This window comes from Populus alba, chromosome 19 (genome assembly GCF_005239225.2).
Source record: "Populus alba chromosome 19, ASM523922v2, whole genome shotgun sequence".
In the NCBI taxonomy this organism is placed as follows: domain Eukaryota; kingdom Viridiplantae; phylum Streptophyta; class Magnoliopsida; order Malpighiales; family Salicaceae; genus Populus; species Populus alba.
In genome coordinates, this window is record NC_133302.1 from 2,486,683 (window position 1) to 2,513,278 (window position 26,596).

Here is a 26,596-nt window from a genome sequence, read left to right on the forward strand (position 1 = left end):
AATGTCTTTTCCAAGGAGGCGAAGGGATCTTTCAACAATAAGAGAAATGAGAACAATAACAGAGCAAACCGCTGCCATAACGCATGTGGGAGTGTACTCTAATGTAAGGATGGCAACGTCTAAAATGAAGGAAGAGTTAATTTATTTTACTTTTTAATGGAAATAATCATTTTATTCTTGATTTGTTTTTATTTGATGGTTTTTTTGTTATCACTATCAAACTATGTTCACTATAAAATTTTAACTATATTTTATTCAATATATTTTAAGGTTCCTCGTAAAATTTCAGTTTAATCTGATGGTTGGATTGAAAATTATATTCAATAACATAAAACTAGTAAAATTGTAATTTTTCATCAAATTTCTGAATTTATCAAAATATTCTAAAATTTTAATCCAAGTTAAAATATTATATTAGAAGGCTCCATGCAGATTTTAAACTCTTTTAATAACTCAATCAAGAATTACAAATATTTTCACATAGAACTAGTTAAAAAATATTAATAAAATCTTAATCTAAGTTATAGCACACCCAAGAATGTCTCCCCCATTGCACTGAGGTCGTCCCTCCTTCTGCCATAATGCTGTTATGTTAATGTATTACTCCTGCTGCTGCTGGTATTCTTCAAATCTTCTTTCTTGAATTGGCTTAGCTTGGATGCATACAGCAATGGGAGATTATTAGAGAATAATATAAATCATATCCTGGAATCTCATCTAATAGCTTAAGCTTTTAGGTTGAGATGATTATTTGATATGGTATCAGAGTCTTGATGACCAAGAGGTCACGAGTTCGAATCTCACCATTTCCATTTATTTGATAAAAAAAAAAAAAAATTAAGCACAAGGTAATGTGGGTCTTTGCAAGTTTCAAGCCCAAAGGGCTTTTACTTGAGGGGGTGTGTTAAAGAATAATATAAATCATATCCTGAAATCTCATCTAATAGCTTAAGCTTTTTGGTTGAAATGGTTCTTTAACAGGGATCAGCGGAAGATCTGCAGGCTAAACTTTATGTTTAAGAAAATTATCTTTTAAAAATTATTTTTAATATCAGTATATTAAGTTAATTTAAAAATGTTAAAAAATATAATTTTTTTAAAAAAATTATTTTTAATTTTTTAAAAAATTATTTTTAAAATGCAAAAATAAATGATATTTACACCAAGTTTTTGTTGTTGTTATTTTTTAGTATCGTCTCCATCACGCTTAAACTAAAACAAAACCTACTCAGCGACGGGGAGGTTTTCGGGCCACCAAATTTGGAAACGTAAAGGAAAAACTTTATTTATTTATTTTGGTTCTTAAAAACATAGTAAACAAGTAATTGACTGTCAATTTCCTTTTGAAAACAAAAACCAATTTTTTTTTTTTATTTCTAATATCAACATATTAAAATCATTAAAAAATATTTAAGAACATCAACCTGATATTTCAAACACAGTTTATACTAGAAAATAAGCCATTATTCAATATTGATGATCAAGAATAAATATTGATGATTAATAATAAATTTTGTATAATTTGCACAGGATTTTCTTATTCTCGCTAATTAATCCCAACGAGGTTACAAGAAAAGCCGCAACAAACCTTATTTCTTTTTTATTTTGAATTCACTAAAAAAAGTTCATCATCTTTCTTGGAAATTATTAGCATTGCAATAATCATAATTATAAAAGGTAAAAGGTAACAGTACATAGAGGAAAAAAAGCAAGTAAATTTCTCAAGCGTGTAGTACTGGTAAATATGGAGCAAGGAATTTGGTGGCAACAACTGCTGGGTCCACGCGTTAGAAAAAGCAAGGAAAGAGAGGACTCTCTTTCTTTCTCACTCATACTGATTGAAAATCAAATGGGGCGTTTGCTTTTTTACATCGATCGAGGAAGCCATGTAAAGAAGGGAAAGCGCACAAGAAAGATAGGGGTTGTTTCCTTTTCCTTTTTCTTTTCCTTTTTATTTTTATTTCTCTCTATATTGGAAGTTTGAAAAACTTTATGACAATAATACACCAAAGTACTTTTTGATAGCTCTTTAAAACTTTATGACAAGAAATGGAATGTCTTTTTGCGTTCCTTTCGTAGTGGTTGCAACAACTTGGTAATTAACATTTACTTTTAACACGTTGAGGATGGTCACATTTAAAATTTGATTAAAGGACTTACTTTCTTAAATTATACGAAAATTAATCCATGAATATTATTTTTCAATAATAAAAGGAGAAAAAATAGCTACATTTGTTTCAAATCCTAGCCCAGATTGGCTCAGAATCCAAACCATGTTACAGAGGCCAATTCTTGGATACTTGATTTTGCTAAAATTCGATTGAGAACTGGTGCCTAAAATTGAGAACTGGCTTTAGCAAGCTGAGTTTAACCCTGACCTGTACTACTTGTGCTCAATTATTGTCCTTTTTGGGTAATTTAGAGGGCCAAAGGTTCAAGGACAAAATACTGCTTGGCATAAAATATAGTGGTTGCAAGCCCCGTACAATTTGCTGTGGCCAGAATATTTGAGGGACTCTACCATACGGTTTACAAGGTAACTAAACACATTTAAATACATAATAGAATTAATTCTAAATTTAAATAATAAAAATAAAACTTGATAATAGATTATCAATATTTATCAAAAAAATATCTTAAAATCTTTTATCTACAACCAGTGACTAAACTATAATTGATAATAGAATTAATGCTGGATGGAAGAGCTAATTATCCATAAGCAACTGCTTTAATTCTTGATAAACAAGTTCCCACTATCATATGCAGTAAATGCAACAAACACGTACGTGATACGCACCAAAGTACGCACCTTGAAAGAAATAACAGCGGTATAGAGGGATTTCATCTCTTGATCTGTTCTTCCATTTACCAGCGCCACAAACACCAAAGTACCCATCCTTTGGATTTTATCATGAAAAATTGCGGTGTTTCAATGTTTGTGGAGACCTCACTCTTCTAACAATTCATCAAGCATTAATAAATGAAAAATTGCGGTGTTTCAATGTTTCGTGCATTCTAGGGATAATAAAAAAAAGAAAATGAAAAAAAGGAGATTAGTGATGATTTCAATTATCTAATAATTACACAAAACCTTCTCTTTTAATATTTGATTAAACCCTTTGCTCTGTAATTCTCATTTTAAATTATTTGATGCCAACAAAAAATATTCATCTTTAATTTAGAAAAAAAAAACTTTAGTACTAGCTGTAAGACTATGGATGCACTCTTAATTATTTTAAATCATTTTGATTTGTAGATCTATTCGGCATCCCCTCATGATGAAATATGAGTTACCTCTATATTTGTAGATCAGCTGGTAAGAAGCTATGAAATTACAGCATGATAAAATATGAGTTACCTCTATATTTTGAGACTAAATCATATCAAATCTTAATTTAGTCTCAAAATATACGATTCCATCATTAATTGTGTATCATGTACTCTTTTATCAATTTTATTTCAAACATAATTTATACTAGAAAATAAGCCATTATTCAATATTGTTGATCAATAATAAATATTTTTTAGGCTTATCTTGGAACCTCACTTTAAGATTAATTAACGAGAATAAGAAAATCCTGTGCAAAGTATACAAAATTCATTATTAATCATCAATTTAACCTTAATTTGTTTTTTTTTTTAATTGAACTTAATTCACTAAAAAAATGCTCATCATCTTTCCATCAGATAATCTGTTAATTACAGCCTCGGGTGGAATTGTTATATTTGTTAATTTAAAAAGAATTATTTTTATATTTTATTTCTTAATATTATCAAGCTTTTCAACTTTTTCTATTTAAAAAATAATAATTTTTCTATTTAGTTGTTTCTATTTTATATATATATATATATATATATATATATATATATATATAAACTGTAGTAATAGTCTTTGGAAATAGACTTTGATATTTGATTATTTAATAAAGAGATTCCTATAAGAGATTATCTACAATGCTTAGGGTTTTCTTAAGCTCTTTTCAGGAAAGGAATATTCTTTTCTGCAAATTTTTTAAGCGTGTATAGGTAAATATTGACGTAGAATTTACTTATTGGTAATTTCGTGGTAGGTACAGATTGAGTATAGTTGAAAGCAGGTGTATCGGTTAGAAAGTATGTGTCCTTGCAAATTATTAGCAATGCAATAATTGTCAAAGAATAAATTACTGAGCTGGAATTTAGAGTGGTAACTTTCGTGGTGGTTGCTGATATTGGAGTATGAGTGTTCTTTAGAGTACGGTTGAATTGATTAAGTTTGTGATCTTTGTCGTCCCATATTTATTAATATGATTGTTGTCCAATAAAATCTATACCTTCGCTGGGTGACCCAGTTTGGAATTCTAGCATGCCAAATTAATCTTCGTTGCATAAAAGAGGAGATTTAGACATTGACTTGGAGTCAACTGACAAAATAAAACCAAGGTTTGATCTTGTTTCTTTTCTAAACGACAGTGAAGACATGAAATATTTTAATTTTTTTAACTTTTCCTGTTTCATTACTGCTGTCTACGAGTGTGTTTGGTATTGCGGTAACTGTTGTGGTTTGAAAAAAATTATTTTATAAAAAAGTACTTTTAGTTGAGGTTGGTTTGAAAAAATAGGTGTTTGGTTAAAACTGCGGTTGAAATTGAGGTTGAATAAAAAGTAGTTTAATATGTTTAGTTAAGAGTGCTTTTGAAATTGAGGTTATAAAATAATTTTAAAAATATATATTAATACTGATGGGTTTTTAATTTAAATGTTATGGATTTAACTATTTCTATTACTTCATAAAATAAAGAATACTTTATATAAAATTAGATAAAATATTATCAGAAATAAAATTGATTTGATATTACAGTGCAAGTGAATTTAATTCACTCTACACTAGTTTTTCGAGAAAAAAAATATTGTTTATATGACAATGTGAGTAAATTTAATTCACTGTAAACTAGTTTTTTTTTTTTAAATATATCTACAAAAAATAAACACACTTAAAAAAAAAAAAAAACTAAACTGTTCACGTGAACAGTGCAAATAAATTGCACTGTTGGCGTTGCACTGTGCACGTAAATAAATTTCGAAGAGCAGCCAGGAGTTGCTTCTTAAAATTCGCGTGCAGAACGCAAATTTACATGGGTCCCACCGACATTTATTTTTGTTTTTGATATAATCAAACGTATTGTTTGCTGTGGTTGCTTCAAACGCAGAAGCAACCACGCAAACAAACGGTCTATCAGCAGTGGTGTCTTGACAGTTGAATTGCAATATCACTTCAAATGGCATAATTTTCCACGTACAGTTGAGCCTTCTTTCTTTGGCTTATTGGCCTCTTAATTCTTCGCTGGTGTTAGCATTTGCATCAATCGACATCAATAATTAATAGTGACATCAAGAGGTTGATTATATCCTCTTTGTTTTTACATTTTAAAAAATAATTAAAAAAAAATTTAATTTAATTTATTATTTTACATTAAATTAATATATTTTCAAATAAAAAAAATATTTTAAAAAATAATTATCACCTGTAAATTATTAAGTCTCACCTGTATAGCTATCACATTGCTTCTACTCTTCTCTTCGCTTTTAGAATACCGATGAGAGTGGCATTGAGTGAATCTCAAATATATTAAAGCAGATTTAGTCACTTCGAAGGTGATTCTACCTATAGAATTATGGTTAATGTAGGATGGAAAAATATCATTCAATATAAATAAAATATATGTAAATCACACAACTATTGTGCAAATACATAAATTACATCGTGCAATCCAAAAAAAAAACACTTCAAACATTAAAACTACATGAATAAATATTTAAATAATTAAACGAGAAAAAAATAACATTTTTTTATTCACGGAGGAACGCGGAAAATACACCGGAAACAGCGGCAGTGCGTGGTGTGCAGATACTGGAACGGGACAGGCTGCAAAAACAATGGAGGAGCATGACATGCAAGCGGAAATGAATTATTTTAAAACATTTTTAAATAAAAAATATTTCTTAAAAAAACCCTACATAAATAGTTAAATGCTATAACTATTTGTAAATATTTTAGATGGCTTTGTGTTGGATTGTTAGTATGTTTAAAAAAAAACGATCTCTTAAATTGACGTGTGACGCCATAACACATTAATTTATAATATTTGTGAAATAATTATTTAAAAAAAAAAAACTTAAATCATCTCGACAGATAATGACAAGTTATTTTTTACCATTATTAACGTTTTTGTTTTCTTTCTTATTTTGGTGGTTCCATGAAGTTTCTTGGAATAATTTTCCAGCAGGCACTGACTGATTGCATTAATGTTTTTGCCATGGGAAACACACTGAGCGTAAAGATCGCTTCATTGGTCTATTTTTCGACACCTTAATTAGTTAATTTAGGGGGGAAACAATTGAAAGCCATAAGAATACACTGATAGCATCCACTTGCATCATTTTGCATTTGTATCAAATTGACTGATATTTATTTATTTATTATCTTTTAGTTTGTATTAATCTTGTCGCACCCGACATCGCGATGGCCTTAAAAATTATTTCTCGAATCTTTGGTGTGAACGGATTTCTGGCATCCTGTTTTTTAATGTGGATATTCTTGTTTAAAGAGTCGCCACCTAGTATTACGTTCACTAGGAACCCTGACTGGTCAACAGAGATTCTATAGTTCGGGACTGGTTACGTAAAAGGGAGATATTATCACCCCTTAAACGTCTTGCCTGAGGCAGGCTGCATTGCTGTTTTTGTCTTAAATCGCTAAATGTTTATTAATTTATGTTAAGAAAATTTGCTTATAATATTCCTGACTCTGGCGCCAGTGAATATTAACGACGAATATTTCCAACTCTGGCGTTGGTAAATATTGCAAGCGGTATTTTTATTTTTATTATTTAAATCAGTATTATTTATTTATTTTTTTGAAATGCACATATTTCTTATTTTTTCTAACTAAACAAAATTGAATAAACGAATAAAAATAATATAAACTTAAACCGGTATTTTTATTCCCGACTCTGACGTCAGTGAATAAACCAATAAATTTATATTATTTTTATTCACGCATACACATTTTTATTTTTTATTTTTCCTACTTTTTATTTTTCTGCTTTTTATTTTTATATTTTTTGGGCCCAGCCAGCCCAGCCCGGCCACTGACCCAAGCCAGTGGCCCGGCTGGGCTCAGCAGCACTGTGCAAGTGAATTAAAATTCACTTGCACAGTGTAAGAGATGCTTAATTGAAAAGGAGAGCTTCTTACCTGGTCTGCGAGGCGATGGAGACGGTGGCGAAGCTCTGGCTGGCCGACTACATCCTCTGCTCTTCTCCTTCTTCTGCTTTCCTTTGTTCCTTTTGATTCGGTGCCCGTATACTTCAGTCTTCCTGCGGCTCCTGGGATGATGAAGGAAACAATAATGAAGAGCCGGTTTACTGTGATGTTCTTTGAATGAATACTGGTCTTTTTTTTTGTTTGCAGGGACCTCCTCCTCTCAGTCTCTTCCCCTCCGTTCGTCTGCTGTTCCTTTTCTTTTTGTTTTCTCAGTCCTTGCGATGAAGAACAGAGGACGTTACTGGCTTCTCCTTTCGAAATTGGGTCTCGTTCTTTGCTCTGTTTGTGGCTTGCGTTTTATTGGTTCTTGACTCTGTATTTCTGGGTTGAATCTTCAGCCTTGGTTCTGTATTTTTGGGTTGTGTTTGCGTTGTTCCGGCGACTTTTTTCTGGGTTTTTGTATCGGGTTTTCTTATGCAGGGACGTCTGCAGAGATGAAGGCAGTAGCGGGAACAATTCTCTGTGTATACTGGATTCCCTTCCTCTCCTTCTCTCTGTGTATTATTTCTTTGCTCTGGGGTTTTTGCTTTTGTTTTGGCTCCAATTTTTCTGGGTTCATCCTCTTGCTTCTGGGTTTTCTTCTTCCTTTTATAGCCAAGCTAACCCTTTCACCAGTTCTGTTTTTGCAGGACTGTATTATGAATCCATGAACAAGGTTATCGGCAAAAGACTTGGTCCAAGATCAGATTTGTTGCAGATTATCCGCTCCCCTGATGAATCGGAAATTCTCCTGTTGAATCGTGATGGAGAAGAACACACGGCTGCTCCTTAGCAACGGTGCCGTTTTGGCTGGAAAACGGGAGTTTTCAATTTGACCCCTGAACTTGGGAAATTCGGCAATTGGACCCCTAAGCAATTTAAAAATTTCTTTTAATTTTGCCCTCTTTTGATTAATTTCAATTAAATCCCTAATTGGTACACTGTTTACAAAACAGTCCTTAATTCCTGGATTATTCAATTAGGTCCTTAATTCTTTCAAAATTGATCAATTAACTCTCAAATTATATCCCTAAACTTCAAAATTTATGGTCTTAACCCTATTATCTACTATATTTAATTTTTATTATTTATTCAAAAATTAAATTATGACAAATCTCTCAATTGATTATGTCTGAATTGAAAATTAATCTTAATCTCTCAAAAGTGTTATTCCTTATTATTCTTTCAAAGTTGCATGGAAACATCAAATAATTCTTCACCTAATCTTATCATTTATTTATGTAAAATAGAATGGGTTAAATTTAAGGATATCTGTATTTGAGATGTTTGTCGATATTTGCGATTTTTTTCCGCTTCTATTTTTCACTTTTATCTTTATTTTTCGCATCTGAAACGTTTTTTCCTTGATGCAGCTGCGCACATGCCAAGAGTGAAATTTCCTGGCAATCAAGGCAGGAATACTGAGTCAACTTATAAATGGACTAATCAAATAATATATTCAAATAAAATCAAGGCGGATCTGCCCTGTTTTCTCCTTCTCTTCCCCTCCCTGCCAGCTGTGGGGAACGCCTTCACCTGCAACACCAGAAATACACACAACACAATCGGTTTCAATTTTTTCTTAATTTTCTCAGATTTTTTAGTTTCCTCCTCTGTGGCAGATCTGGTTGTGAGGCGTCTTCGGTGCTGATGGCTGTTGGATCTCGGCGTGTGGGCCGCTGGCGAGGACGGCGCTGCTGCTGCTGGCGGTGGAGATAGGAGCCGCTGTCGAAGGGAACCGATCTGCGGTTCTGTTGTGCCGCTGGGGGAGGAGCTAGAGCTGCTGTGGAGATATCACCGGAGAAGGCCGGTCTGTGGTTCTGGTGATGACGGGGACGGATTTGTGGGCGCTGCTGCGGCCGACGGAGGGGAGCTTGTCCGGTGCGTGCAGCGGCCTGTGATGGCTACCGGTCGGTCGGCTGGAGAAGAAAATCAGAACCAAGGGGGCTGTTTCGGAGGAAAGAGATGAGTGTGGCTCAGCTAATCTTGGTGATGATGAGAGGGAGAGGGGACGGTGATGGCTAGCTTTGGCAGTGTGTGGGAATGGGCGGCTGTTTTTGAGAAGGAGAGAGAGGGTGCAGTGGCGGTGGCTGCAGTGTTTGGCCGGCTGGGAGAAGAAAAATCAAAATGGGGGGGTGAGCGGCGGCTGCTCCTGGGTGCAGGAGAAGAAAGCTAAGTCTTTTTTAGGGTTTTTTCTTTTTGGTGTTGCCTCCCCTTTAATTGTAAAATTACTTTAAATTTTTTTTTGTAGATGACACTAAAAATGCTAAAATAGCGAGAATATATTAAAAAAATATATTTTTTTTATATTTTTATTGTTTTTTTTTATTTTTAGATTTTTTAAAAAATATATCAAAAATATGTGTCAAAAATTAGATAGCAACAATAATAATTAAGAGTTGAATTAAAAAAAAATTAATTTAATTTAATTTGGCTGCAATTAGAAAATAGAAGTTGAAGGAGATAGAGTTAGAAATTAATAACCAATTTTAAAAATTAATTTGAGGTTTCATTGAAAAAAAAATATTGAAGTTGGGAATTCATTTGGCTTAAAAATGAAGATTGGAAGAATCAATGACTGAAATAAAAGAAACCAAATTAAAGGTGATATTGTAATTCGGTCAATAGCAAATTAAAAGAAATTACGGAAAAGAGTTGAAAATTGATCAACATAAAAGAATTGAAAGTCTAGAGACCAAAGCACAAAAGGTGTTAAAATGGTTCGTTTAGCATAATTCCAAACGGTGTGGTTAGCATTATTTCGAATGAAGAAAACCTAAAGCAAAATGACTCCTTTTTATAATGTTTGAAATGGTGCGTTTTTGCCTAGAAAAGAGGAGAACAAATTTTGATATTCAAAGAGAAACAAAAATAACATTGCTTTGTCCCTAAAATTTGCAGAAATCTTGGTTTCCTTAAACATATATAAAAATTTTATATAATTCCTAGCATTATATAATTCTAATACTATATTTTTAATAATTTCAAGGAAGAAATCCTAATTAACTTCTTTGTAGTTATTTTAAATTGAAATTAATTTACAAAAAAATATCATCATCTTTCCATCGTTAATCTGTTAATCACAGCTGATTTGTTTTTTCTTCATATATTTGTTATTTCTAGTTTTCACATATAGCTTTAGTTCACATCACAAATTATTATTATTTTTTTTGATAGATGTAACATATGTTAAATGAGATTTTAATATAAGAACTATTGGGATAATAAATATGTTCTCAGTTATTTTTATTTTTTTTAATTTATATTAGAAATTTTAATATTTCTTATTCAAATATTATTAAATCTTTATAATTTTGTTTCTACTTAAAAAGGAATAATTTTTCTATTTTATTTTTTTTATTAAATATTATCAAGCTCTTCTTGTTTTTCTTTTTTAAAAATAATAATTTTTGTATTTAGTTGTTTCTATATATAAACTGTAGTCATAGTCTCCGGAAACAGACTTTGATATTTTGATGATTTAATGAAGAGATTTCTATAAGAGATTATCTACTATGCTTAGGGTTTTCTCAAACCCTTTTCAGAGAAACAATATTCTTTCTTGCAAATTATTAGCAATTCAATAACTATAATTATAAAAAATAAAAAAGGTAACACGTACAGGAAAAGAAAAAAAGCAAGGAAATTTCTCAAGCGCGTATTTCTCAAGAAAGATGGAGTGGGGGTTGTTTCCTTTTTTTTATATTTTTTTATTTCTCTCTCTATATTGAAAGTTTGAAAAACTTTACAAAAATAATACTGTTGATGGCATGCTATTCAAAACATCATGACAAGAAAGGAAATGTCTTTTTGCGTTCCTTTCGCACTGGTTGCAACCGTGGGTATTAAATCTGATTTGGAGTTGACATGGATTCTAAATTTTAAGGGTTAATTTAAATCAATCCAGATCAATCTAGAAAAATTTAAAAAAAATTTATATAAATTTAGAATATATATATATATATATATAGTAAATAATGAAGTTTTAAAAAAATATTTTAAATAATTTTTTATCCTATATTGAAAAGATATTATGTTAAGTTTTTAAATTGAAGTATTTAAATCAAAAAAAAAAATTATACCACGTTGAAAAAACATAAATTTTTTTTTATGAATATAAAATATATATATACTAATGAATTTCAAATCTCGTGGGTATTAAAGTGGTCATTTTTATTTTATTCACATTTATATTCATTCAGGGTATAGGTCTTGAAATATAGTTACAAATCTTGTGGTAGGAGACAGAATAATTCATTTAACATGAAACTCAAATATAAATCACCACTTCCATGAGTTCTTTCTTTTTCTAAAGCTGCTAAACTAGGACTGCCACACCTGCATTTTCCTTGTGTATGATTCTTAAATAGGTCTGGGCTAATTCACCATTCACGGCTGCTTATGAGATGTCATCAAGCGGAGGGGTTACTCCGGTACTCTATACAGCGATAGGAGCTCGAGGGCATACAAATATCAGCGACAAATTAAAACTAACTTTAAGATTTGACATCGTTTCACAATTCCCAAGCTTCGAAACTTTAAGGCTTAACCCAAAAAATCCGCATGCGTCTTTCGTTGGAGCTGCCAAATGAAGAGCCATATGTACTATGGCTCTTCTTTCCTTACTGTTAGCATTCCAACGGGAATGCTAACGTGACAGCCAAAATGGCTTTTTACCGATTGAAGAGCCATTTCTACATTTAAATGTAGAAATGGCTAAAATTACCAACGACTATTTTTATAGCCGTTGGCCAACAGTATTTTTTTTTTTTTTTACATAAAAAATTTTGTCTATAAATATATGAAGAAAAAACTTTTAGTTTTAAATTTTTGTATTGTGCCTCACCCTTCTCTCAATCTAACTTGTATTGCAAAAGAGGGGTTTTTGATTTGTAATTAACTTTGATTGATTTATTGTAATGTAATGTATTTTTAATTAACTAGATTTATTTATTGTTTAATGTAATGTATTTTTAATTAATTATATTTATTTATTGTTTAATGTAATGTATTTTTAATTAAATATTTAGAAATTTATTTTTATTTTAAATATATTGTTATTACTTTTATAAATTACTCATATTAATTATATAATTAATAACATCATAATTATATTATATATAAAACATCTAAATTAGTTATATAATTATATTAAAATTAATTTAACATGAAATATATTAAAATATAAATGGCTTTTCTAAATAGCTTTTTTTTTTTTTTTTTTTACATAGAAAATTTTGTTTATAAATACATGAAGAAAAAACTTGTAGTTTTAAATTTTTTTATTGTGTCTCACCCTTCTCTCAAATTTTAAAAAACAATAATCGATTATTCTCCGGTTAATTATTAACAATAAGTAGGATTAATTTTAAATTTTTTTTTTTACATAGAAAATTTTAAAATTAAAAATGGTGGCGGTTATTTTTTCAAAGCATGAATTTGAATTTACTTTTAAAAAATTAAATTTTTAACAGTAACATATAAAACTGAAAATTAAAAATATTCATATAAATAAATTTTAAGTTTAATTTTAAATTATATCTTTTAACTTTCATATTATTTCATTAAATTTTTATAAATTACTAATATTAATTATATAATTAATAACATCATAATTATATTATATATAAAAATATCTAAATTAGTTACATAATTATATTAAAATTAATTTAACATGAAATATATTAAAATATAAATGGCTTTTCTAAATAGCTTTTTACCATTGGAATGCACCTAATACAAAAAGCTATATTTACACTATTCAAAAAGCCATTTTCTTCATTTGGCTCTTCAAAATGGCATTTCCCATTGGAGATGCTCTTAGAGAGACGAAGAAAATAGAACATATACTCAATCACTTATGCTTTTGGTTTTTACTAAGCATGTACAAATAGCTTGGACATAAATATCAACACAGGAGAGATAAAGCACCTGGAGAAGTAGCATCAGCTGGATACCGATTTCTCCAATTTAGCTAATAGATCTTTTGGCTGTTCAAAGAGGAAGTAGCTAATACATCTTTTGGTTGTTCAAAGAAAGAAATTAGGTCACAAACTTTAACTTTCCTTTTGATGTTAGGTGCAGTGTTAAATAAAATTATTATATATATAAGTCGGGTCTCACCCGGGTCAGCCGGGTCACGGATCGACCGGGTTTGACCGGTTTTTTGCTCCCACTAGTTTTTTATTTTACCTAGACCAGTCCAGCCACCGGGTTGACTGGTTCCCGGCCCGCCCACCGGGCCGGGCCGGGTTTAATAACTATGATATATACTAATGAGTTTTAAATACCACATTAAAAAGATACTATATTATCCTTTTAAGTTGAAGTATTTAAACCAATGTTTTTTATTCCATATTAAAAAATAATAATTTTTTTCTTGAAAATATAGAGTATATATACTAATGGTTTCAAATCCCACATTTAAAAAAACAAAAACACCGGTCTCACCTGGATCTAATTGCAACAACTTGGTAATTAACATTTACTTTTAACACATTGAGGATGGTCAATGTAAAATTTGATTAAGGTACTTACTTTCTTAAATTATACGAAAATTAATCCATGAATATTAATTTTTTATAAAAAAAGAGAAAAAATAGCTACATTTGTTTCAAATCCTAGCCCGGATTGCCTCAGAAGCCAATTCTTGGATACTTGATTTTGCTAAAATTCGATTGAGAACTGTACCCCTTGTGCTCGTAGATCACCATGCTCAATTATTGTCCTTTTTGGGTAATTTAGAGGGCCAAGGGTTCTAGGACAAAATATTGCATAGCATAAAATATAGTGGTTGCAGGCCCCATACAATCCACCTAAAATATTGCTGTGGCCAGAATATTTGAGGGACTCCAACATACGGTTTACAAGGTAACTAAACACATTTAAATACATAATAGAATTAATTCTAAATTTTAATGATAAAAATAAAACTTGATAATAGATGATCAATATTTCTCAAATATTTATCAAAATAATACCTTAAAATTTTTTATTTACAGATAACATAATTGATAATAGAATTAATGCTGGATGGAAGAGCTAATCCATAAACAACTGCTCCAATTCTCTTCAAAATTTCCAGAGGCCCAATATCTTCATCAAATCTTCAAGTATCGGATGGTTGTTTCTGATTTACCATCATTTTAAGAATGAAATGTTGTACTAAGATGAATTCGAGTAACCATATGTGAAATAAATTACATCCAATTTGAAAGCGGATGGAAAAGATTTCAAAGAGCATTCAATAAACATCCAAGTTTGGAAAATGATCTTCAAATTCAACTTGTAAGACATATATACTGTACTGATTTGGAGTAAGTTCAACCATCCAGGTATTCTCCAAAATGATCTTGTGCTATCTCAACCATCCAGGTCCTTAATAACCATAAAAACCATCAAATTAGAAGAACTTTCAAGTTTGAAAAGAAGGTTAGATGTGCATGATTGTACACGCATTTTGTTATAGGAGCAAATTCCCATCACTTTTAATTAAAAAACTTACTTTATAATAAAAAAAAGGTTAATATCACATCTTTTTCATTTTTGTTTTAAAATATCGAGTTTGCAATAAAATATAAAAACATTATTCAATTTTTTTTATTTTAATGTAAAAAAAAAAATCAAATTTCTATATAAACTAAAGTGATTTTAATAAAATATGTTAGTGACTGTTGGCTTTTTGTTTTTTCAAAAAATAATTATTAAAGTTATAATTTATTTTTTAAGTGATATTCGATAGATCTAATTGTTAAAGATAATATTTATTTTTTATATTAAATAAGAAAATTATTATTATAAAATCAAGAAAAGAAATAAAACCAAGCAAACTCTAAATATTCAATAAAAAATATTGTTAAAGATAATATTTAATTTTTTAGATTAAATAAGAAAAATGTAACAATTAAAGATGATATTTAATCTCTTAAATTAAATAGAATAAAATAGAAATAACTAAAGGAAATATGTATTCTTACCAAAAAGCCTTAAATATTTAATATTTTTTTTTATTAAAGATGATATTTAATTTTTTAGATTAAATAATAATAATAAAATCATTAGAGATAATATTTAATCTCATAAATTAAATATAATAGAATAAAAATAACTAAATAAAATATTTGTTCTTACCCTTAAGTCTTAAACTGAGGCTATGTCCTTTCAGCTTCGAAAATAAATAGTCACTCCATTGCTTAGGTGTAGATGCTGTGATTGAACCACAATGAGGATGAGGAAGCAGATGATATTGCGGTGATGAAGGCATCACTGTATCTTTTCCCACTTCTGACTCTTCAAATGAATCTAACTTCCCTGCGATCACATTAATAAAATAATAATAATAATGATTATTGCCTATATACATATTGATTTCAAGGAATGCTGAGATTTTAGACATTAATCAATGTATGTGCCAATTGTGTGTGCTTCTTCTTGTGCAATGGAGACTGAAAGAAATAGCACCTCAACAACGCTCTTCTGTAATTTATTTGGTGAATGACTGCGGTGATCATCAACAGTAATATACCAGAAACTATTACTTAGACCTTCAATGCCCTGAATCTCTTCTAACAAATGACTTTCTTCTAGATCTATATATAGTTGTTCTTCTTGCTCGATTGGTATTCTTACTATTTTCAATGATTTGCAATGAGCTGCAGCCAAAAAGTCTAAACTTGAGGGAAGATCTGGGATTGATACAAGATATTTGCATGCCCGAACAGACAAGAACGCTAGCTTGGGAAGGAAGCCGAGCCCAGAAGGAAGGCTAGAGAATTTGTTTCCATCTAGTTTCAAAATCTCTAGAGCGGACAAACCACTAAAATCAACACAGTTAGTTGCGCGATCAGACAAACCACCATTAGAAAGCTCAAGACGTTTCACTGATATCCATTTAGTGAAAGACGTTGGCAGCCAACGTTTCAAATTCAAAACATCTGCAGAAATCAAAGAACAACTTGGTGGAGTCGAACTGTATCCACACAATGATAACTTTCTGACATGCTTTAATTGTGCAATTGAAGAGAGAAATTGCTCATTTTCAATCCCATCGGCTAGCAGCTTAGTTAAGGTTTCCATATCACCCATGCGTTTTGGCAATTTCTCAAGTTGTGAACACCTAGAAATATTCAGAGTTTCAAGAGACTTTACATTGCCAATGCTTTCAGGGAGATTCTTCAGCCTCCAACATCCCTCCAGATTCAAGAAAACGAGGCTCGTCAAATTTTCAATTGATTGATGCACCTTAACTAAACTTGAGCAACCTTCCAGAATTAGTTTCTCTAGACTTGAACTGTGCAAGTCTGGTGTTTTAATAAGGTGCTGAGAATAACTGAGATCAAGGATTTTTAGCTTGTCGAGAATCTGTCATAATAGAGAGCAAAATAATGAAAATTAATCATAGAAAGTCATAACATGTAAATATACAGGAGAAATTTTGGGGATTGTAGCATGTTTCGTACCTTTTTTCCCTTCCATAATTCTTTGAGGTTACTGTACTGCATATCAAGAACAGCTAGATTGTCCAAGGTAAAATCAGATGGAAAATATTTCAAAGGACATTCATGCCAACAAATCCACATCAACTCTTTAGAAAGCAGTTTGAAGGATCCGGTGAGATGTACTCCATTGATTTGGAGTAAATTTAAGAATTTCATTTCTGCAAATGATCCTGCACTAAGTGATTTAGCTTCTGATGCTCTGACATCCAGTGCAACACCCTCTACAATATCGGTACCCTAAAAAAAAAACAATACAACTTTCATACAATTATATGTAATAAGTTTGACTAGAAAATACGCATGCCTCTGCTTTCGTATATGCATTGAGCTCTTACCTTCTGGTGGTCAAGCACATTCCATGCATCGTCTTTATTCCAAATTCTGGTCCTTTTTCCAAGATGCAAGGGAGACGCTTTACAAACGACCTCCCTTCCCATGTCTCGTAATAGATCATGCATGGTTACTATCCTTCCAAGTAACTGCCTTTCATCTTTAATTATACACATATGAAATTGAATCAGAGACCTTTCACGGAGAGTTTCCAAAACAACTTCTGGATTAAGACGGCAGCGGGCTCCTAGCACTTTTGCGACGTATTCTTTCTCTATACCAATAAAGAAGCATGCAATATCAAGGAATGCCCTTTGTAGTTCATCATCAAGTGCGTGATAACTTATTAGAAGCTTTCCTTGAATATCGTTGTTTGGAATTCTGCTCAAGTTGTCAATTTTACTTTCCCATTCACCTCTGTTTTTCCTGTACAGAAGAGCTCCTATAACCTCAAGAGCTAAAGGAAGTCCTCCACAGTAACCAACGGCTTTCTTCGAAAGCTCATTATAATCTTTTGCTGGCTTGGAGTCCTTAAAGGCATGCCAGCTGAAAAGCTGAAGGGACTCGTCTGGTTTCAATTCTTTGATCTGATAAGTTTGATCTGCTTCACGAAGTAAACTTGAATATCTTGTTGTAATAATTACTCTACTACTGGGACCAAACCAACTTCGATCTCCCATCAATGCATTTAGCTGGTCCAGATGAGCCACATCATCAGCAACAACAAGAACTCTTTTGCGACGAAGTCGCTCTTTGATCAGAACCTTTCCTCTATCAGCACAATCGAAGTTTGCAACATATTGATTTAAAATATCATGAAGAAGTTGCTTTTGTAAATCAACAAGACCACCATTAAATTGTTTTGATCTTTCATTTATATCCGAAAGAAAACAGCTTCCCTCGAATCCATTGCAGAGTTGATTAAATACAACTTCTGCTATTGTCGTCTTTCCTATTCCTGGCATCCCATGTATGCCCACAATGCGTACATCATCTGTTGCAGTACTTAGAAAGTCAAAAATATTGTGAGCAAGCCGATCCATACCTACTAGGTGCTCAGGAACATACAAGTACTTGGGTTCTAATTTATTCAACACAACCTTGATAATCTCTTTGATAAATTTTGCTTCATGCCTGCTCATAGACAAAAGCAAGTCATTGATAGCGAGTCAATTAAGTATTTTATTGTTTCACATTGAAAAATGTAAAGTATATTGACTCCATAAATTTGGAAAAAAGGCATACCCATTTGCCATATCATTGAGATTCCATCCAGATAGATTTCCAGCCTCCTCAAGAGCTTTTCTCCACTCCTTCACCAGCTTCTCTTCAAAACGCTTGTCATGTTTAACAAATGCTTCTGCAAAACTGCCATTCTGTTTTCTCACATCTGAAGGATCAATGTCATAGAATATAGGAAGAACAATCTGATTGGTTTTCCTATTTTTGCACTGAAGAATCTCTACAAGTTCATTGAGACACCATCTAGAAGAAGCATATCCTTTTGAGAAGACAACTATGGATATCTTTGATTCTTGAATTGCCCTGAGGAGATGATCGGAGATTTCTTCTCCTCTCGGAAGTTCATCATCATCTCGAAAAGTGTGGATTCCTGCTTGGACCAAGGCAGTATATAGATGATCTGTAAATGTCTTGCGAGTGTCTTCTCCTCTAAAACTCAAGAAGACATCATAGGCCCCTTCTGGTCTAGATCGAGAAGACTCTGGCTCTGTCATGGCAGCTGCAGAAATCAAGGGACAATCAATTACCAATGGAGCAATATAACAAAGAGTTAGCTATGAAATTCCAAAGCTATGATATTGAAATGAGGTTAATTGTATTCTCTATATAGGTTTACTGAGGTCAGCTTTTCTTCTCTTTTGCGAGGATGAATCGTTGTCTTCATCTTTGGATTGCTTGCGTTTTTCTTTCTGCATTTCTAAGTTAAATATCGTGCAACTCTTTGGATGAACTGGTGAATGATTATCTATCTGAACGTAAGGCTTTCAAGTTATCGTTATGAGCAAGAAGCAAAGAAGCAAAGAAGAGTAAGTTAAATATAACAAAGAGTTAGCTATGAAATGGCAGCAATGGGACAGAGAAGTTAGCTGCAGAGTAAAGCAAGGTTCTTGAATACTGAAATTTCCAGTCAATACAAGGCAGCCATAGTAGAGTCAACAGTAATCAAATAATATATTCATATAAAATCAGCCATGTCAGGACCCCAAACAGTCCCTACATTAACCATTCATCCAAAAGAGTTACACGATATTTTTATTATTTGATTCAGGAGAGACTCTTTAATTATGGATTAAAACCTAACATTATGTAATTCTAATACTATATTTTGAATAATTTTAGGGAAGAAATTATAATATAATTGTAATTAAGTTCTCAGAAATTTCACAAACAGATTCTATATCTCTTTCTTATTCTCTAGTATTTTCATCCATCTTTTATACTTATTAAAAACATATTTTATTTCTTTATATGTTTTTTTCTTTTTTATTAAAAATATTTGACTTCATTCTATTCTTCGAACTTCTTCTCTAGATATATCATCATGGAAACTTTCTTTATGGTATCATTTATTCAAACTAATTTCTATTTTCTTGTTAGTATGATCTAATTTGTTATTTTATATATATATATCATAAAAATAAATATTCTTTTATAGTTTACATGATGTACAGCCCGTTTATTAAAATTATAATATGTTTAAAGATAATTAAAAAACCTTAATTTAGACATTTTTATAAACGATCCCATCATTAATTATGTATAATATCTTTTATCAATTTTATTTCAAACATTGTTTATACTATAAAATAAGCCATTATTCAATATTGATGATCAATAATAAATACAGATGATTAATAATAAATTTTATATAATTTGTAGGGGATTTTTTTATTCTCGTTAATTAGTTAATTAATACATCGAGAAAAGCCTCAACAAACCTTTTGTTATTTTGTTATTTTATTGGTAAATATTGAGCTGGAATTTGGAGTGGTTACTGCTACAAGCCTAAAACAGATTTTGCTTCCACACATCTTTTTATCGATGGGCTATATGATTTTGCAAATTTGATGCCATGTAGACCCATGACATGTGGACTTGCTAAATGGCAGCGTTAACATCACTGAGGTCCACGCGTTAATACCTGAAATACCCCAAGACTCCTTTTGCATTCACATGGCTCGCAACCGCAGGGTCCATGGGATGGAAGAGCAGGCTCCCAACTTTAGATTTACCACATCTTTTTATGCTGTGATATTTACCACATCTTGTAAACTAATTTTTAAATATTAAAATAATTATTCTAAGTAAACTTGAAAAAATATGTAAAAGTTATTCTACTGTTGTCTTGATTCATATATAATAGGATTTTTTGGATATTTTTAAGGAAGAAATTCTGAATTGTAATTAAATTTTTAGAAGTTCTTACAAAGAGATTATATATCTCTTTCTTGTTCTCTAATTTTATCCATCTTTTATATTTATTAAAAATATATTTTATTTATTTATTTATTTTTTTCTTTATTTTTTTATTAAGAATATTTAACTTCATTCTATTCTTCGAAATAGAAACTCGTATGTTTATTCAAATTAATTTTTATTTTTTGGTTACTATCATCTAATTTATTATTATTATATATATCAGAAAAATAAAATTTTTTTTATAATTTACATTACACATTTCTTCTAATAAATTCAAAAAATATACTGTTCACATATTGACCTAGTGAATCGACTCAAAACCAAGAACTATACAATAAAAGTAATATTTTATTAATAAATGAAGAAATATCAAACAGATTCTTAGATTAAAGTTCATTTATGCTTAGCGAAGACTTAGCAAGTAAGTCAATCAAGATAAAAAATATAATCAAATCAGATTTAGGAAATATATTTATTTTCTTGTTATTTTTGGATTATTTGCTTGATTTTAGTAGTTATTCTCAATTTATTTTAATAGATTTATTTAGCTATTATATAAATAGTTGATGTTTTCTTTTTAAAAATAATTGAATTTTTTTAACAATTTAAAATTATAATTTTATAAATTAAAAAACTCTAATTCTTTTTAGCTTTCTCGTAAATAATTTCCAATTAACTCAGTCAATGACAATTTTTTTAATAATACACAAAGAAAGAACAAGGAATTTGGAGGGGTAATTTCGTGGTGGTCGCAACAACTGGGTCCACGCGTTAACATTATTGAGGTCGCTACAGATAAAAATTTTTTTTGCTTCAACACACCTTTCTATCAATGGCCGTATGTCTTGAGACTCATATGTATTAGGCTAGCTGGAGAGTAAAGCAAAGATATAGAAATGAGGTTACTTGTATTATTCTTTATATAGGATAAAAGGATATGCCTTCTATTCATTTGCAGGCCGAGAAAGCACCACGAAACTAGGAATTTCTAGTGCTAATTTTGAGTCAATGCAAGTCATGAATTAGACTAATCAAATAACATATTCAAATTGCATCAGCGGTTCCTGTATCTACATGTAAACACACTCGTCAATGAATTTTAAATTATAATTTTAAAAATTAAAAAAACTTTAATTCTTTAGCTTTCTTTCAAATACTTTGCAAGAAGTCAGTCAATAATAGTTTTTCAATTCATATAAAGTAGAAATTTCCTTTGTAAATTACTAAAACTTTTGTGGAGAAGGTGCATTAGTGCTTGCTTTTTATGTAAAGAAGGAAAAGGGAACAAGAAAGATGGGGTGGGAGTTGTTTCCTTTTGCTTTTTTTTAAAAAAAAAATTTATTTCTCTCTCTGGAAGTTTGAAACACTTTATGACAATAATACACGAAAGTACTTTTTGATAGCTCTTCAAGACTTTATGACAAGAAAGGGAATGTCTTTCTGCGTTCCTTTCGTGGGATCTGATGAGCTGGAGGATACTGTCCTCACTGGTTGTTTCCTTTTGCTCCTTTTAATTTCTCTCTCAATATTGGAAGTTTGAAAAACTTCATGACAATAAACACTGCACACTTGGAATGTCTTTTCCAAGGAGGCGAAGGGATCTTTCAACAATGAGAGAAATGGGAACAATAACAGAGCAAACTGCTGCCATAACGCATGTGGGAGTGTACTCTAATGTAAGGATGGCAACGTATAAAATGTAGGAAGAGTTAATTTATTTTACTTTTTAATGGAAATAATTATTTTATTCTTGATTTGTTTTTATTTGATGGTTTTTTTTGTTAGCACTATTAAGTTCTGTTCATCATAAAATTTTAACTATATTTTATTCAATATATTTTAAGATCCCTCGTAAAATTTCAGTTTAATCTGATAATCGAATTAAAAATTATGATCAATAACATAAAATTGATTAAATTTTGATTTTTCATCGAATTTTTAAATTTTTTAAAATATTCTGAAATTTGAACCCAAATTAAAACATTATGTTAGAAGGTTCCACGTAAATTTTAAATTTTCTTATAACTCAATCAAGAATTACAAATTTTTTTACATGAAACTAGTCAAAAAATATTAATAAAGTTTTAATCTACGTTATAGCACACCCAAGCCTTTAACATGCCTCCTCCATTGCAGTAAGGTCTTCCCTCCTTCTGCCATGATGCTGTTATGTTAATGTATTACTCCTGCTGCTGGTGGTATTCTTCAAATCTTCTTTCTTGAAATGGCTTAGCTTGGATGCATACAACAATGAGATGGGATCAGCGGAATATCTGCAGGCTAAACTTTATGTTTACTAAAAATTATTTTTAATATCAGTATATCAAGATGATTTAAAAATATTATTTAAAAATAAAAAATAAAATTTATTTTTTATTTTTTAAAAAATTATTTTTAAAATGTAAAAATAAATGATATTTACATTAATTTTTTTTTGCTGTTGTTATTTTTAGTATGGTCTCCGTCACGCTTAAACTAAAACAAAACCTACTCAGAGGAAAAACTTAATTTATTTATTTTGGTTCTTAAAAACATAGTAAACAAGTAATTGACTGTCAATTTCTTTTTGAAAACAAAACCAGTTTTTTTATTTTTATTTTTAATATCAATATATTAAAATCATTGAAAAAATATTTAAGAACATCAACATAATATTTCAAACACAGTTTATACTAGAAAATAAGCCATTATCAATATTGATGATGAAGAATAAATATTGATGATTAATAATAAATTTTATATAATTTGCACAGGATTTTCTTATTCTCGCTACTTAATCCCAGAGCGAGGTTACAAGAAAAGCCGCAACAAACCTTATTTCTTTGTTATTTTGAATTCACTAAAAAAAGTTCATCATCTTTCTTGGAAATTATTAACAATGCAATAATCATAATTATAAAAGGTGAAAGGTAACAATATGTAAAGAAAAAAAGCAAAGAAATTTCTCAAGCGTGTAGTATTGGTAAATATTGAGGAAGGAATTTGGTGGCAACAACTGCTGGGTCCACGCGTTAGAAAAAGCAATTCATAAAGAAAAATTGCGGAGTTTCAATGTTTGTGGAGACCTCACTCTTCTAACAATTCATCAAGCATTAATAAATGAAAAATTGCGGTGTTTCAATGTTTCGTGCATGCTACGGATAATAAAAAAAGAAAATCAAAAAAGGAGATTAGTGATGATTTCAATTATCTAATAATTACACTAAACCTTCTCTTTTAATATTTGATTAAACCCTTTGCTCTGTAATTCTCATTTTAAATTATTTGATGCCAACAAAACATATTCATCTTTAATTTAGAAAAAAAAAAAACTTTAGTACTAGCTGTAAGACTATGGATACACTCTTGATTATTTTAAATCACTTTGATTTGTAGATCTATTCGGCATCCCCTCAGGATAAAATATGAGTTACCTCTATATTTGTAGATCAGACGATAGAAGCTATGAAATTACAGCATGTTAGAAGAGGAAGTTTTTAGAAATTTTACAAAGAGATTCTATATATATCTCTTTCTTGTTCTCTAATTTTATCCATCTTTTATATTTATTAAAAACATATTTTATTTCTTTTCGTGTTTTCTTTTCTGTTCTTTTTTATTAAGAATATTTGACTTCATTCTATTATTCGAACTTCTTCACTAGATATATCATAATAGGAACTCGTACAATTCATTCAAACTAATTCCTATTTTCTTGTTGCTATCATCTAATTTATTATTACCATGTATATCAAATAAAAATATTTTTTTATAATTTATAATATTACACATTCCTTGTACTAAAATCAAAGGATGCATCGTCCACCTATTAACACCATAACATGTTTAAAAGTAATTGAAAAACCTCAATTCAGTCTCAAAATATACGATTCCATCATTAATTGTGTATCATGTTCTCTTTTATCAATTTTATTTCAAACATAACTTATACTAGAAAATAAGTTATTATTCCATATTGTTGATCAATAATAAATGTTTTTGAAGCTTATCTTGGAACCTCGCTTTAAGATTAATCGACGAGAATAAGAAAATCCTGCGCAAAGTATAAAAAATTCATTATTAATCATCAATTTAACCTTATTTTGTTTTTTTGAATTGAACTTGAAAAAAGAAAATCCAGTTTTATCTTCAGAAACGGTTTTGTACGTACACAACGCTAGCTGTGAAAGAAGACAAAGGGAGGAGCCTCGCCATCATCTGATGGCTATGATTTTCTCCCTTAACACAGATGGCTAGGATGAGGGGGCATGGGAGTACAGCCTCCAAGTTGTTGCTTGACTATATAAACTAGCTGTTAAGTGAAGAGAAAAAAAAAACAAAAAAAAGAGATTGGTTTCGTGCATGCTAGGGGTAATAAAAAAAATAAGAAAATGAACAAAGGAGATCAGTGATGATTTCAATTATCTGATAATTACACAAAGCCTTCTCTTTTATTGAAAAAAAATAAAATTCGGTGGCCAAAAACGAAAATAGGTAAAGACCAAAGAATCCCTGGCCTCGTGGCTTAATTTTTTCCCACTTAAAAATAAATTCGTAATTTTATTATAGCAATGTATAATTAATTGTGTCTAGTACTCGCGATTTGGAGTTTTTGTTAATAGATCCAGAGATTGGTTTTGAAAAGCAAAGAAGACTGCTTCTTTCTAAAAACATTTATGCCTTGTTTGTTTCAAGGAAACTGAATTTCAGGAATTCAATTTCTTCATTTTCCAAGGAAATTACTTTCACCCGCAGGAAAGTGTTTTCCTTTCCTTATCAAAAGGAAAACACTTTCCTTTATTGATAAAACACATCTTCTCCTGGTCTCAGCACTCTAAACATCTCCTGCAAGGCCTTCCGCTTATCCACCACATTTTCGAAACCCATAACCTATGGGAATAGCATCAAAGTAACAATCTTGGAAGGGCAAATCAGTCGCCTCGTCCTCAATGCACCAGTGATCAATCAATGCAATGTAAATCAGGTTATCCAAAATGTTAAAATCACTAGGTGCAAAAAAAATCTTTTACCAATGCTCACTCGATGCTCTTGCAGTAAACCTTTGCAAGCAAATGTTGCTGGGACGAAGCCATAAACAACTGATCCTTTGAGAAATCAAGATTTCCCACCTGCAAATTTTGACAAGAAATTACTTCCCATTGCTACAGATAATTCAAGCACAACTAAGGATTCAGAAAGGAACCTTGCCGCCATTGGAGCCAACTTTTTCAGACAGGAGAAATGCCAAATCCCCACTTCCACAACACAGGTCCAGCACGCAGTCTCCCATTTTCGGTGTGCGCACACAGTCTTCCATTTTCGGTGTCCCAATATCATTCTCTTTTTTTTCTTACAAGAAAAAAACGAAAGAAAGAAAACACGTTAATTACCCAGTCGAAGATACGGCCATAGGTTTCCAGATACGATGCTGACCCAAACTCAACAAATCATTCAACTGTGCAGAACAAAAAAGGGGGGGGGTGCAGTTGAAGAGCAGCTGGCGTTCGTTAGCTCAACGATTGGATGGGTATGGGAAGGTGTCGTCGACAAGGTGAAGATTTGTAACCAAAACTTTGCTGCAGCTGAAGTGATGCTATGACACCCTAGCTCTGTTTTTATCTTCTCAAACTTTGTAGTCAATAAAGACACCAAAGACTAATAAAATAAGTTATGTATAAATATAGGATATAATAAAAAAATTCATTATTATATTTTTTAGATTTTATTTTTTTTATTGTAAATGATTAAATATTTATATTAAATATTATATATATATTAGATAAACTTGAAAAAAAAAATTCATTAATAAATTATTTTCCAGTTTATTTTCCATAATACAAACAAACACTGGAAAATGTTTTCCAATTCATTTTTCATAACACTACCAAACATCGAAAAATACTTTCTCGGAATTCACTTTCCAGGAATTTACTTTCCCCGAAATTCACTTTCCAAAAGAAATTCACTTTTCTGCAAACAAACAGAGCTTTAGACTTCTTCAAACTATATTGTTTATTTTTGTCCACTCGGAAAGGACTAAAGCATTCTAAACATCTAGAATGCAC

The 26,596-nt window shown here is 30.6% G+C and overlaps 1 protein-coding gene and 1 long non-coding RNA gene across 3 annotated transcripts; one reads left to right on the plus strand and one right to left on the minus strand.

Moving 5' to 3' along the window:
* The first annotated feature begins 7,673 nt into the window (after positions 1-7,673).
* On the plus strand, positions 7,674-9,593 carry LOC140955090 (uncharacterized). Its single transcript, XR_012168780.1, has 2 exons — positions 7,674-7,803; positions 7,921-9,593. It is a non-coding gene; the product is annotated as an uncharacterized lncRNA (long non-coding RNA).
* A 4,641-nt stretch (positions 9,594-14,234) lies between these two features.
* LOC118051964 (TMV resistance protein N-like) lies at positions 14,235-19,254 on the minus strand. 2 transcript variants are annotated; one of them, XM_073406760.1, is made up of 7 exons: positions 18,970-19,254; positions 18,357-18,852; positions 17,117-18,245; positions 16,743-17,018; positions 15,745-16,644; positions 15,415-15,594; positions 14,235-14,661 (listed from the first exon to the last, which is right to left on the minus strand). In XM_073406760.1, the coding sequence occupies exons 1-6, from the start codon at positions 19,046-19,048 to the stop codon at positions 15,586-15,588; spliced, it is 2,889 nt and encodes a 962-aa protein (XP_073262861.1). In that variant the 5' UTR covers positions 19,049-19,254; the 3' UTR covers positions 14,235-14,661; positions 15,415-15,585. The 2 variants fall into 2 exon arrangements, with proteins under 2 accessions (XP_073262861.1, XP_034918659.1); XM_035062768.2 differs by lacking the exons at positions 14,235-14,661; positions 15,415-15,594 and having other exon boundaries at positions 15,620-16,644.
* Positions 19,255-26,596: the final 7,342 nt, after the last annotated feature.